The 12,957-nt window shown below is 40.7% G+C and overlaps 1 protein-coding gene across 10 annotated transcripts in view; it reads right to left on the bottom strand.

Annotated features, from left to right (window-relative positions):
• The window catches only part of SPAG9 (sperm associated antigen 9), a 117,260-nt gene that overhangs the window by 57,797 nt on the left and 46,506 nt on the right, over nt 1–12,957 (bottom strand). For 6 of the 10 annotated variants that reach the window (XM_041000998.1, XM_041000997.1, XM_041000996.1 and 3 more), the window contains exons 4-5: nt 11,304–11,398; nt 5,950–6,100 (exon numbers count right to left, since the gene is read on the bottom strand). In XM_041000998.1, coding sequence (XP_040856932.1) covers nt 5,950–6,100; nt 11,304–11,398 — 246 coding nt within the window. The other 4 variants (XM_041001002.1, XM_041001001.1, XM_041001003.1 and 1 more) reach the window with 2 other exon arrangements.

The following is a 12,957-nucleotide window of genomic DNA, read 5'->3' as shown; positions in this document are numbered from 1 at the left end:
CTCCACTAAAGAAAGAAGTCTTCAGCACTAAGTTCCTATGAATGAAGCAATGTAAAACTCCCGTTGCTTCCTGCTTTGAACTGACCTATAAACCAGGTCTGCGGGTCATAACTGAGGTGTCGGATGAAGCTTCCCACAAGCTGTGAGATCTGGAGTGGCCCTGACGGAGGGTGTTTCTCTGTGTGGTACTCTACACAGGGCAAACTAACTTACAGATAAGGGGAAACTGGGAAGAAAAGCAATAGGAATGCAGAGACCGCATTTGTGGACACTGGGGTGCACATGGCATTCACTGACATGGATTAAGGGGAGGGCTAAGTGAGGTGCAGGTCCTGGGACACCCCAGTACTTAGAGCTCCCACATCAGAAGAGAAATCAGCAGCAGAGAAGCAGCAGCACTGCAAACCAGTGAAGGTCTTAGAGGGACAGGAGTATTCTGAGGAAACCCGAAGGGCACACCTTCAGAAGCTCGGGTATCCAACACACCAAATGGTGCTGAAACAGAAGGGAAAGATGTGCGTTTGCTGGTTGCCTTGGAAACACGGATGTTTTGGACAAGCCTGACAAGACATGTTGATGCAGAAGACAGGAGTGGAAGACTGCAAAGGAGATGAAGTGAAATGGCCATTCCTCAACACAATGAAGAGGGTCCCCAACTCAGAAATTTTTGTTTTTAATTGGAAAGTCAGATATACAGACAGAAGGAGAGACAGAGAGAAGATCTTCAGCTTGATGATTAACTCCCCAAGCGGCTGCAATGGCCTGAGCTGAGCCAATCCGAATCTAGGAGCCAGAAGCCTTCTCCAGGTCCCCCACACAGCCCACCAAGGCTTTGGGCCATCCTCAGATGCCTTCCCAGGCCACAAGCAGGGAGCTGGATGGGAAGTGGAGCTGCTGGGATTAGAACCAGTGCCCATATGGAATCCTGGCACATGCAAGGCAAGGACTTTAGCCACTAGGCCACCACGCCGGGCCCCTGCCTCCAGACCTTTAACTGTCACCTCTTCTTCCCCATCAGACCTTCCCATGTATCTGCACATTCCCAAGTCACCATTTTAAAATAAGTATTCTTGAACTTGCCTTGCTCTTAATAGCACCTAACAATACCTGAAATTTTTATAATTTAATTGCCTATGTTTGCCAATCTCCATTAGAATGAGATAAATCAAATAATCTCTACAGACGCCTCAAGAACTTGCACATTTTGTATCATTTCTAGGTGTATCATTCCCAGGAAATCTACATTATTTAAACCGACTGCAGGTATCTCACAGTGGAAAATTATAACTCATTGTGTGTTTTACTTTCCCCCCCCTTCAGAACATTTTTTTTTAATTTACTTTGTTAGAAAGACAAACTAAGACAAAAAGGAGAATGATAGAGACCTCTCCATCTGCTGGCTCACCATCCAATGACCCCAAGTTTAAGGTAGATCAGGAGCCTGGAACTCAATCCAGGCACAGGACTGATAAACACAATGATAATTGACTTAAAGCATGCCCTATTTCATTCACTTCCCTTTTTCTTTTTTTAATTTCTTATCTGAAAGGTTAAAAAGAAATACAGCTTTTTTCTACAGGTTTACCCCTCAAATGCCTGCAGCAGTGCGCTAAGTCTAAACCAGGAACTCAAGCCAGGTCTCCCAGCTGCGCATCAGCAGGTAAAGTTCCAGTTCAAAACTAGGCACTCTTTAGAGGCAAGCCAGTGTCTTACCAGCATCTGAACCTCAAGGCTAAGTGCCCATTTTTAATACCACATTTGCACCTTAACATAGTAAAATCAACGCTGATTGTAACACTCAGCTTCAGTTTTTTTAATGAGATAAAAGGATGTCCTAAATATGGTAGGTCATCCTTAAAGTTTTCAGGAAAAATGACAGTGTAGGATTTTTTTAAAGTGAGAGTTATTTAACAGAGAGGGAAGGGGTAAAGAGAGAGAAAGATCTCCTGTCATAGCAACAGGAAGGGACTCCAAAGGAGGAAAGACCATATTTGTAGGATATTTTAAAACTAGAGTTGATCTAGTGCAATTTCTGTTACATGTGCAAATCAAGATGAGCAGATGTGTGAGGTGGCTTTGACAGAATTCACAAATGAACTCAGCTTCTAACTGCCAGCCTTTTGTGAAGTAAGGGAAAGGTATCAAGTTAGCAAGAGGGCTTAGGGGAATAACAGAAGGGGTCCCGATTAGTACACATACTTTACAAGCTAGACTTGTTATTTTGCAATGTATAATCCATTGCTAGAAACCCTTATCTATTCGGTCTTTATCTTACTGTCCAGAGCAAGTGGAGACAGAAAGCATTTTTGTTTTAGGAAGTCTCTCGGGAGTACATGACTTAGTATCTCTAGGGAGGACACAAAAACTCCTAGGTCTTAATCCATCTTAATCATTTCAATCGGTTTATAACCTGCCTGTAAAGTTGTCACAGCAAGTCAGTGAATTAAATCTAAGAGAATTATAATAATCTCTTAAGGTGTACTTTTGGACTGTAATTAAAATATAGTTACCATATAGTGCATATTTTGGATGCATTCAATGTATAACCCCTAGTTAAATTGGTATTGTGAAAGGGGACACAGCAAGAAGGCTGTTTAACCTACATGCTGGCTTTACAGAGCAAGTGTGGCTGTAGAAGGCAGCAAGGAGGGACTAATAACAGCACAATCAGCTTCTAAAAAACTGAAGGAGGAAGAAAAGGTGAGATCAGTTGTATTGTTAAAAATACTTTAGTGAGAGAAAAGCCATAAAATATTTACTTTACGGAATGTCTCCTGTCTTGAGCACACTTCAAAGGTCAGTGCAGGGGACAAGCATTTAACCTAACAGTTAAGATGTCTGTGGCCCACACTGACCTGCTTTTGCTACCCAGCTCCCTCCTGACTCCAATTTCCTGCCAAAGCAGGCCCTGGGAAGCAGTGGCAAGGGTTTAAGCAACTGGGTTCCAACCATCCATGTGGGAAACTTCAAACTGGATCTCTGGCTCAGGCTTGAGGCCTGTAGCAAATTCAGGCATTTGGGCGATGCCCTAGTACACGGGACTATGTGCTGTCTCTTTTACCTATCTCTCTGTGTATCACAAAGAAAAATAGTGATTCTGGATGTCTCCACTTTCTGCAAGTGACACAAAGGTCTTCTTATAATATCCCCAAGGATTTTCAGACATCTACAGCAAAGAATTCATTCAACAAACATATTCTGAACCCCCATAATGTGCTGGGAATACAACAGTAAACAAAAACATTTAAAAAGCAAGAAAAGGAGGTAAAATGTAATTTATTTGTATACATTGTAACTGGCTTGTTTTATGACCAGAGTAGATCTTAAATGTAACAAGATTTTTTCATATTCAGTATTCCATCTATAAATAGTTACAGATGCAGAACATAACTTTACATATTTTTCAAAATTTAATTACTGGCATATCTTGACTCAGTATAGTACTGGCTACATTTATCATTTATTTGTTAACGAGTTCTTGGTCAAGAATATATTCTAGAACAAATTAACACTACCACTACTTAGCTAAATACAATGTACCTATCACATACCACTTAATTAAATGGCTTTGAGAAAGGAACAGTGTTTTGGTTTTTTTACGTAAAATACCTACCATTAAACTGTGAAACTATAATGAGCATCAAAGATTTCAGATCACAGTAATTTTCAACTTCAAAAACCACACTTAGTCACTAGTTACTCTCCCCTAAACTCATATCATATAGTAAATGAAACAGAAATTAATTTTTGTCAAGATTTTAATCACAATTAAAGAATGCTTTACTTCATTTGCCTCTATAATTTGAAGTAGAGTTTAAAAAAGACAACTCAGCTAAAGGGAAACCCTAGCTGCATTGAGATTCCCACCAAGGAGCACAGGGGCTGGAATGGGGGTTGCATTCTGATCTGGATAGGGCTGTAGTCTCCCTTGGCACAAGTGTGGACTGGAACAGGATGCACCAAGCCAGGCTAGACTCCAACACCATCTGGTGCTCTGCAGGGCTAGAGTAGATGTGGGACGGACTAGGTTAGGTCTCAGCCCCTACTGGGCCATGTGTGAGCCATATGTGGGTATGGACGAGCCGGGGCTGGGCTGAAACATCCAACAGCAAGAACCAATTTGGGTTGAAGGCCACTCAGGAAAAGCCACCGTTTCTGCTAGGACAGGAGGTGAACTGAGCAGGGCTGGCTCATGGACCCCCCCCTGGTATGCACAAAATCTGACATTGGGAGAGGTTCTGATGGAGGAGCCTGGGCAACTCCTCTGGCAGGACACAGTCCCTGCAGGCAAGCGCAAGAAGCATGATAGGAAACAGCCCAGAACAAGTCATGGTTTCCCACTGGCATATATTTGGCATGGTTCAGGGACAGACCAGGCTGAATCAGTTCACATTATCCACTGGCGAATCCAAGCACCAGAACAGAGTGTGGGTTGAGACAGGTTCGGTTGCAACAAAAACCAGTGCACATTATGGAATACCAAGGTGAGTTTGCCTGTACCAGATGTGACTGCAGCTCCTATCCAGTACACATGAGAACCAGGAAGAGAGGGGACAGAGCTGGCAGGGGAAATGTTGGGGGGCTCCCCTTCTGGACAGCTACTCCACTGGAGAGAGTGAGTTGGGATGGGGGCAGCCCAGACTAAGCAGCGCTACAACACCTGTAGGCCTCATGTGGACTAGATCAGGAAAAAGCCAGGCTGGGCTGATTGTTCCTACCAGTGCAAACGAAAAAACTAGAGTGGGTGAAGGTTGGTTGGGCTTAACCACAGCATCAGCTGACAGAAGCTGGCACTGGGGGCTAATTCTGCAAGTTACACTGCAGAACCACCTGGAGAGTGCATAATCCGGGAGTGGGAGTGGCCTAGAAGGGAAATAGTGGGTTCATCCCTCTGGGGTTACCACCCCCACTGGAGGGCAGGAAAACCAGGACAGGGGCTGGGATGGCTAGACAGAAAGGCACCCAAGAGCATGTGTGTGGGCTAGTTGGGCTGGTTGGGTTGCACTAGGCTTCAATGCCCATTGACATGATGAGAGCTGAATGGGATGTGGGACAGACCAGACTGTCAAGCACGGGAACCAGGATGGGGGTGGGTTTGGTGGGGGTTATTGTGGGTGGCTCTGACTAGGCTGCAGCTCCCACTGGTTTATGTGAGGGCCGAGTGTGTGCTGGGCAGAACCAGGCTGGACTGCAACACCCACTGGTTCCAGTGGAAGACAGGGCTGGAAACAGAACTGACCCAGCAATTGCAACTACCACCTGATTGGGGCGGGGCGATGGACTGTGCCGGGCCCTGTTATTGCAAGTACACACAAGAATCTAGTCTGGGAACACCTCAGACAAAGTTTCTTTGGGAATCTCCCCAATCAAACTGCCAGACTCAGAACCCTAACCATGAAAAGACAGAGGACAGAAAAAGTCAACTACCTCAGCCATATGTTGGCAGTGAAAAACAGGGAAAACCGAGACTCTAAGATGGACTATGTCAATCAGTGGATTCTTCAGCGACCTCATCGTGCTTGGAATGGTGAGACTGGCAGCAATTCAGAACTGTTGAACTATCAAAACCACTTGAGCAAGACCCTCGGAGCATGCCCCACATCAGGGACCTGGAGTGGGTGGGAGACCAGATGGGGCTTCTCCCTTTATCTCCCCCTTTACCTGATACATGAAGGAAACAATGTGGAAACAACAGTCTCCCTGTAGTCCTTGAACCTTTTTGCCCTAATTAACTATATAAAGAATGTCAAAAATAACGAAAAAATAAATAAAGAGGAAGGGGGGGGGGGGAGACAACTCAGGTAAAGTTCCAATAGAAAAAAAGATACAAACTAAAATGCAAACAGTTACATTTTCTGATGCTGGCTGCCCACTTCAATGTGTTTTAAAGAAAAAAAAAAAAAGAGCTTACAAAGTGTACACTGATGACATTACCAGAATGAAGCTTACCTTAAGGCTGGTATGAGATCGTGGCTGACTCAGTTCTTGAAACTTCCACTGCTCTGATCCAGGGGTCTCGCCGCCTTTCTGAGCATCAGGTGTGAGCAGTCCATCCCCAGCAGGCAGAGGGAAGAGCCCTAGTGATATAGGGCGTTCTTTTCTATTTGGAAACAGGAGGAAAAGCCAAATATTCCCTTATTTTCAAGGATCAACACTATCTGCCATCTGAACACAAAGCTAGAGGAGTCCCTAAATTACAATAACCCCCTTCCCCACATCAACTAGGGAAATTACTTAGAAAGAGTTAGGGAGGTGCTTCTCAGCCAGCAGACAGTTGGTGGCCTCTGATTCCCCTGAGAAGAGGGCTGCACAGGTTAGCAAAGGGGGTCCTGCAGCCTCTTCCTTTGAAAGCAAGCCCAGTCACTGCCTCTGCACTTGGATATCCTCACTCTAATCCCTGGAGGTTCACTGAAGCCTCTTCAGTGTGTGCCTTTCATTCTGTCTGAAGGAAAATCAGTGTATTTTGAATTAGGGCTACTGACTGATGGCAGAAATAACTCAAAGGGTTTTGATCCCGCCTGACGCAGGAAAGCTGTGTTGTGTTCGGTTTTTCCACAGAAGCACTATACAAGTTCCTTTCAGGCACAGTACATATTGCAAGTTTTTTTTTTTCCCCCCAAACATGAGCCAAACACTCTATGAAAGAGCTGTTTAATTTCCAATGCCTTGTTCAAGTATTTCAATGGACAGAATGGCAATTTTCATAAAAAGCACAACCTTTGTTAACATACAGAAGATCCAAATTTAAGCACTTGTAGAGGGTAGAAATGAGCCTACTAACTGGTCATCCTGGTCTACTAACTGCAAAGTGAGAAGCAGGCATTACTAGAAAGAACGTAAAATAGAATAGAAACAAACCAAGTTATAAAAGTGAAAGAATGTGTCCTAAAAACATCTTTTATTTTGTACATTCATAACCAAGAAATTTAAGCCGTTTTTGAAATGCACCTTCATTTAATACAAAGGCTATGTATGCTTTTTGATCCCCATTGAAAAGGATTAGTAAAATTATTAGGACACCTTTTTAAAGATAAATGAAGCAAAATGGTTAAGAAACTTCATTTTATCAAAGTCATATGCACAAGGATATTAAGGTTTAAAACAACATTTTCCTCTTTAGAGAAAATTATGCAACATTTCTTCACACTTTCCCTAATTTGGGAGGAAATTCAAATGTAGGCAAGTAGCACAATAAGGGGAGTTTACTACTAGATCTAAGTTTGTGATTAACAGCTGTCAGAACAACCAAGTGACAAAACTTGAGTAACCAGTAAGATACTTGGCCTCTATCAGTTACTCTAAACGCTGATTAACAATGAAGTTTCCACAACACAACGGCATAGGGCATTATTTATTTTAGTGGATAATGCAGTACATATTGCACATGTACATATTTCCATTTAACACAGAACCACAGCTGACCTTAAGTTTCAATGAAACCTTTTTGGCTTATTACAATACTCTTTCTTAGATCAAATGATGGTGACATGGTTGGTAAGAGATATTTCTTTTTACGCCCATACTTGACAAAGTAAAAGCTGTCACTCTGACATTTATTCCCCAATCTGTGAGGAACATATTTTGGAACTGAAAATCCAAGGTTCTATGACAGTTACTCAATGATTTTCATTTATTTGCTCATTTATTTCCTTTAGGACAAATACTTGGACACAAGTTTTAATTACTTCATCTAAGAGAGCTACTCAGTGATTTTCACTCATTTCCTTTAGGTTAAACACTTGGACACGAGTTATAATTTCTTTCTAATATATCTTAGCAATTTTACAGAAAGTGGTTGGGAATTTAATCAAATTGAGTTTAAAGCAAGGTGTGTTAGACCAAAATGCAAGACCATAAGGAAGTAATAGACTTCATGCAAATTTATCACACTGCTAAGAGAAATCCAAATATAAGCGAGTCATTAAGTTACCCTCTGAAGTGAATGAATGCACATTCATTTTCTTCACACCTATCATATACAGAAAAAGTTTAAAACTATAGAGAATGGAATCTTCCATGAACCCAAGTTCTACTTTCCTACTTCAGTCAACTAAATTTATGATCAAAGCTCTATGTAGGATTCCCACGTCATTATTTTGCTTTCATCAATCATTCAGAACTGCTGTGTAGTGAGATTTCAGAGCCTGACAGCCATCTGTCAGGAGTGCCAGTGATGCCCTGGGCCACACCATTCCAACTGTGGAAAGGTAAGACAGCTAGACACTCTCTTATTTTACTGATCAATTATGCAAGAGTTGAGCGAAAGAAAGAGACATGTATTTACATAAAGTTCATTGAAATTCAACTTTCAAAAAGAAACTCTGAAATGCAAAAACATAGGTCTTGTGCAATGGTGGTAAGGATGCTGGGCTTAATGTTTTGAATGGTAAATACTTTAGAAAAACTCACTGAAGGGAAGTAACCAAAGAATAGCATTCCTGTGGAGGAACACCAAGCAGCAGATTTAACTCACGGAGTGAAACATCTGCTATTACTGTCTAGAAACAAAGCTATCAAATATACAGTTTTTAGTTGTCTTGGTTCCATATATTTATTTTTAAGTTGGGAATTCAAATTTAGTTCACATACGTTCTCAAACATTCTATAAATACATTTTTGAAACAACATTTGGCTCCAATCGCATTTAATGCATTAACGAGAAGATCTACCTTACATTTTTACAGGATTAATGATTACACTTATTGACTATTCACCATGTAGCAGATGCTGAGCTGCATTTCTTACCTACACAATATCATTCACCTTTACGAGGAGATACGGGTTGTTTCCTCAGTTCTCAGAGTGGTAAAAACTGTGCTCAGAGGCTTTAGGCACTAGCAGCTGGCAGAGTGGGAACTCCTCTCCATTCAGGTTATGTACCTCCGTGAGCATTTCCCTCTTAGAGCTGCCTACTTTTTCAAAATTTAATCCTAATACTAAAGACTATGATTTTTTCTCCAGTCAGATCAACTGCAATCTTCTAAATTTTCATCACAAGGTACAAGGTACTTTATTAAGAAACCAGTTAAATTTAAAGTAAGTTTGTTAACAATGGGGTATCTATATATGACTGTGAAAATTATTTATTCATATAATAAACTATCTTCCAATGATAATTTAACACAATATTACCTTCTCACTTGGTTTTTAAAACGGCCCAATGGGAAAGAGTCTTCAGAAGAGCAAACTCAGACAGACAGATTCAGCAACTTGCCAATGGCCCAAGAGTGGCAGGATGTTTGTTTTCAGGCAGAACCTAATTCTGAGACAGCCCCTCAGCATGAACCTTATCTTCATATTTTACATATTCTTGAATTCAGGTATTTTCAATTTGTTCAAAGCCTAAACATACACTTACACATACAAATCTTTTATGTGCTGAAATACACAAAAGTAGTAAGATTGTTTCTAATCTTTATAAATCAGTAAAAAATTAAGCATATAGTTTCAGACCACAGACAAAATACAATATTTAGCCTTAAACTAACATGAACTCGCCTACAAATAAAAAGGAAAGCGCTGATGGAATTCACTACTTTAGTTCTCCTTGATTTTTCTAAGTCCAAAACCAGGATTTAAATCTTTTTGTCAACAAATCATAAATAAAAATTGCACCGTCTGAGCTTCATTGAAACCATGCACAAAGCAGAAATCCGAACAGATACTTGGAGTTTGACAAGTTAAAAAAACAAATCAGATACTTTTAGTTTGATGAATTAGAAAACAAAAAGAAGCTTAAACATTAAACCTTTCAGATGGGTTCCCACGGGACACAGGCCCAAAGAGCAGCAGTAAAGCTAGAGAGATTAATGACCACCCCCACAAACAAGCTTGGGTATTTGTCACCCAAGACTACAAAGAAAAGAAAGGGCGACATCTGACAAAACAATAGTGAATAGGCTTTGTAAAGAATTCACAACTTTGATGTATAAATAAAAGGGGAAAATGTATTCTTCGCCCTAAAAAGTTTAAACTCATTCACTTTCTTATTTTGTTTTAGGAGGAAAATATTTAAATTTTTAGTTCTCAGGAGTTGCTATATAAAAATTGATAAAATGTTATGTGAGCCTGCTTCAATCACAAAAAATTAGGACAAAATAAACCCACAGTCTGTGTCTAATCAATTTTAAGTCTCAGCATAAAAGATATTTGCCCCTAAAGACTCAGAAACTAAGCACAGAGCTTGTATACATTTGGACCAGGTGCTCAACTCTTGCTCTCCCTATACTACGAAACATTCTGCTTAAACAAGACCACTCTGACCTTGCGCTCGCTTAAGTACCACACGAAAATCCTTCTCTTTGGTTCATGGTTTCCAAACACAAAGCTGTATTCCTACGTGATAGATGAGAAATGACTACAAATAAGAACCCAAAACCCTAGCTTCAGGCTATTTTCCATTGTTTCAATCTGCAACGGAAATGGTTACAAAGCAAGAGCTGGGGAGCTAAGAAGGAAAGAAAGCCTGCTACATGCAGGCTTCTAAGAGAGCCCCTTGAGTACCTGAGTATCCTTGGCAGGTTCTGCGTCAGAGCTGGCACACCGGTAGAAAAAGAAAAGTGCACGAGCAGTAAAACAGACAGCGATACTAATATAGCCGAATTAATGACCACCGCCCCGCCAACAAAGCCAAACACCAACAGCAGCATGCATCCAGGACTCATGGCGCTGCGCTGGCATGGTGAAACACCCGGACCAGGAGGCCTACACGGGGGGCCAAAGGGCTATCTTTGTAGTGAGGATCTGTCATTCAGATGCGGCCACAAAAACAATGCCATCAGCAGCAGCTCTCCACTCCATCCTGCAGCAGCTCCCGGGCGATGACGTCATCCCGCTCGGCCCACCTCATAACCATAGAGCTGCTGCTCCCAGCATTTATGCAGCAATCCAGAGCGGCGGGCAGCCTATTAACTATCTTCCTCTACCGAGAGTCCAGGCTTAGCCCATTGGCTGCAATGCCCCGCGATCTACATAATTTATTCACACTCCTACATCAAACAGATGGCAAGCTAACCCTTTCACACATGCCTCTCTGGAACAAAAAGGATCAATTTTACAATAGAACTGACAAGTTTTCAGCATTCCTTCAAATTAGACAATTTGGAAAGTGGTGTAATCTCCATTAAGTATCATAAAACGATCAGCATGCTACTCTCTCCCACACCATTTTAACCATAGTACAAAGCTTTTGGAATCAGCCAAACGATCAGTCCAGAATTAAAAACCAGAGAACAACAGAAAAGAAAAACAAACAGCGAATTTATTTCACTTTTTCACAAGGCAAAACCACTAACAAAGCTTACCTAATCCTACTGTGAGCTGCGGACTCCAGCTGGTCGCTCCCTGAGAGCTGATGAAGCTTCGTTCTTTCCAGGTGTTCCATATAATTATGGATCATCTATTGTATTGTAAGGGAAAAAATACACAAAAGGTAAGATTATTACCTGAAATAAAAAGATAATCTTACAACAAGGGAAACATTTTTTGTAGCACATTTTAATTTACCAGACTTCATAATCCCATAATTAAAAAGTGAATAAAAAGTCGGTTAATAGCAAAAGAATGTACAAATGCCTACATTTCAGAATGCTGTTGTCCACAACAATAGTTGCCAATTATCGTGCTTAAAGTCACAAAAAAAACTTTTTTTTAAACAACACGCGATATTTCATGAATCGAATAATACCAATTAGTATTCAGTTATTGGGCAGGAGGCAGTAAAATGTCACAAACTAAAAACAACAGGGACCCCAGGAACTCAGATCCTCGGGATGAAATACGAGAAACCACTTCCTTGGTGTTGATCGTTCCCATTTTAAAAGGCATTTACAGAGTAAAGGTAATTTTCGGTTTAACTAAGTAATCTTACACCTTATATGTACTACTTCTTCCTGTAGACTTAATTGAAAGAATACTAAAAATACTCTCTTTTGTTTGCTGGGTTTCTAGGGCCATTACCATTATGTAATAAAATCATCTATAATAACAGCAACAAATCAATACAAATAAAAAAAAACAGAACACTTTGAATATCAGATGAGGAATCATGGTTGGCAAGCTGAATATGGAATTGAAAACTTCAGGAATCTAAAAGAACATAAATTGTCAAGAAATTCTAAGGCCCTACTTGATTCTTGATAATCTATATTTTACTTTTTAGAATTCTTAATCTGGAATTGATATATAAAATGACAACAAATATCAAACATTAAATCAAAAGACTTTTTATTAAATATACTAACACGAACAAAAAAGTTTTAAAAACAAGAAATAAAATATTAGCATTTTAAAGGTGAAAATATGAAGATTTGTTTTCTTTCCTGTGGATATTATTTGAATTCTTAATATTGTAACATGAAAGTTACTAAACTTTACCTATATTATTATGGACTTTGAATCTTTTATTTTAAAGATTTATTTATTTTTATTGCAAAGTCAGATAGAGAGGAGGAGAGACAGAGAGAAATATCTTCTGTCCCATGATTCACTCCCCAAGTGACCACAACGGCCGGTGCTGCACCGATCTGAACCCAGGAGCCCAGATCCTCCTCCAGGTCTCCCACGCTGGTGCATGATCCCAAAGATTTTGGGCCATCCTTGACTGCTTTCCCAGGCCACAAGCAGGGAGCTGGATGGGAAGTGGAGCTGCTGGGATTAGAACCGGTGCCTATATGGGATCCTGGAGTGTTCAAAGCGAGGACTGTAGCCATTAGGCCACAGCACCAGGCCCGGACTTTGAATCTCAAATTAAAATGTATATTATGGCATATTAAGTAATTACGAAAAGCAAACTTCTATTTATTTACCTTTATTTTGTTAACTTTTGTGTATTTATTTATTTATTTGAAATGTTGTCACAGACAGAAGTCCTCCCTCGTCAGTTTACTCTGCACTGGCCACGGCAGCCAGGGCTGGGCCAGAGGGAAACCAGGAGCTTCCTCCAAGCCTTCTGCAGGA

The sequence above is a fragment of the Ochotona curzoniae genome, unplaced genomic scaffold (genome assembly GCF_017591425.1).
Source record: "Ochotona curzoniae isolate NIBS_2020 unplaced genomic scaffold, NIBS_Ocur_1.0 scaffold_2453, whole genome shotgun sequence".
Classification (NCBI taxonomy): Eukaryota; Metazoa; Chordata; class Mammalia; order Lagomorpha; family Ochotonidae; genus Ochotona; species Ochotona curzoniae.
This window is presented reverse-complemented; position numbering and strand designations above follow the sequence as displayed.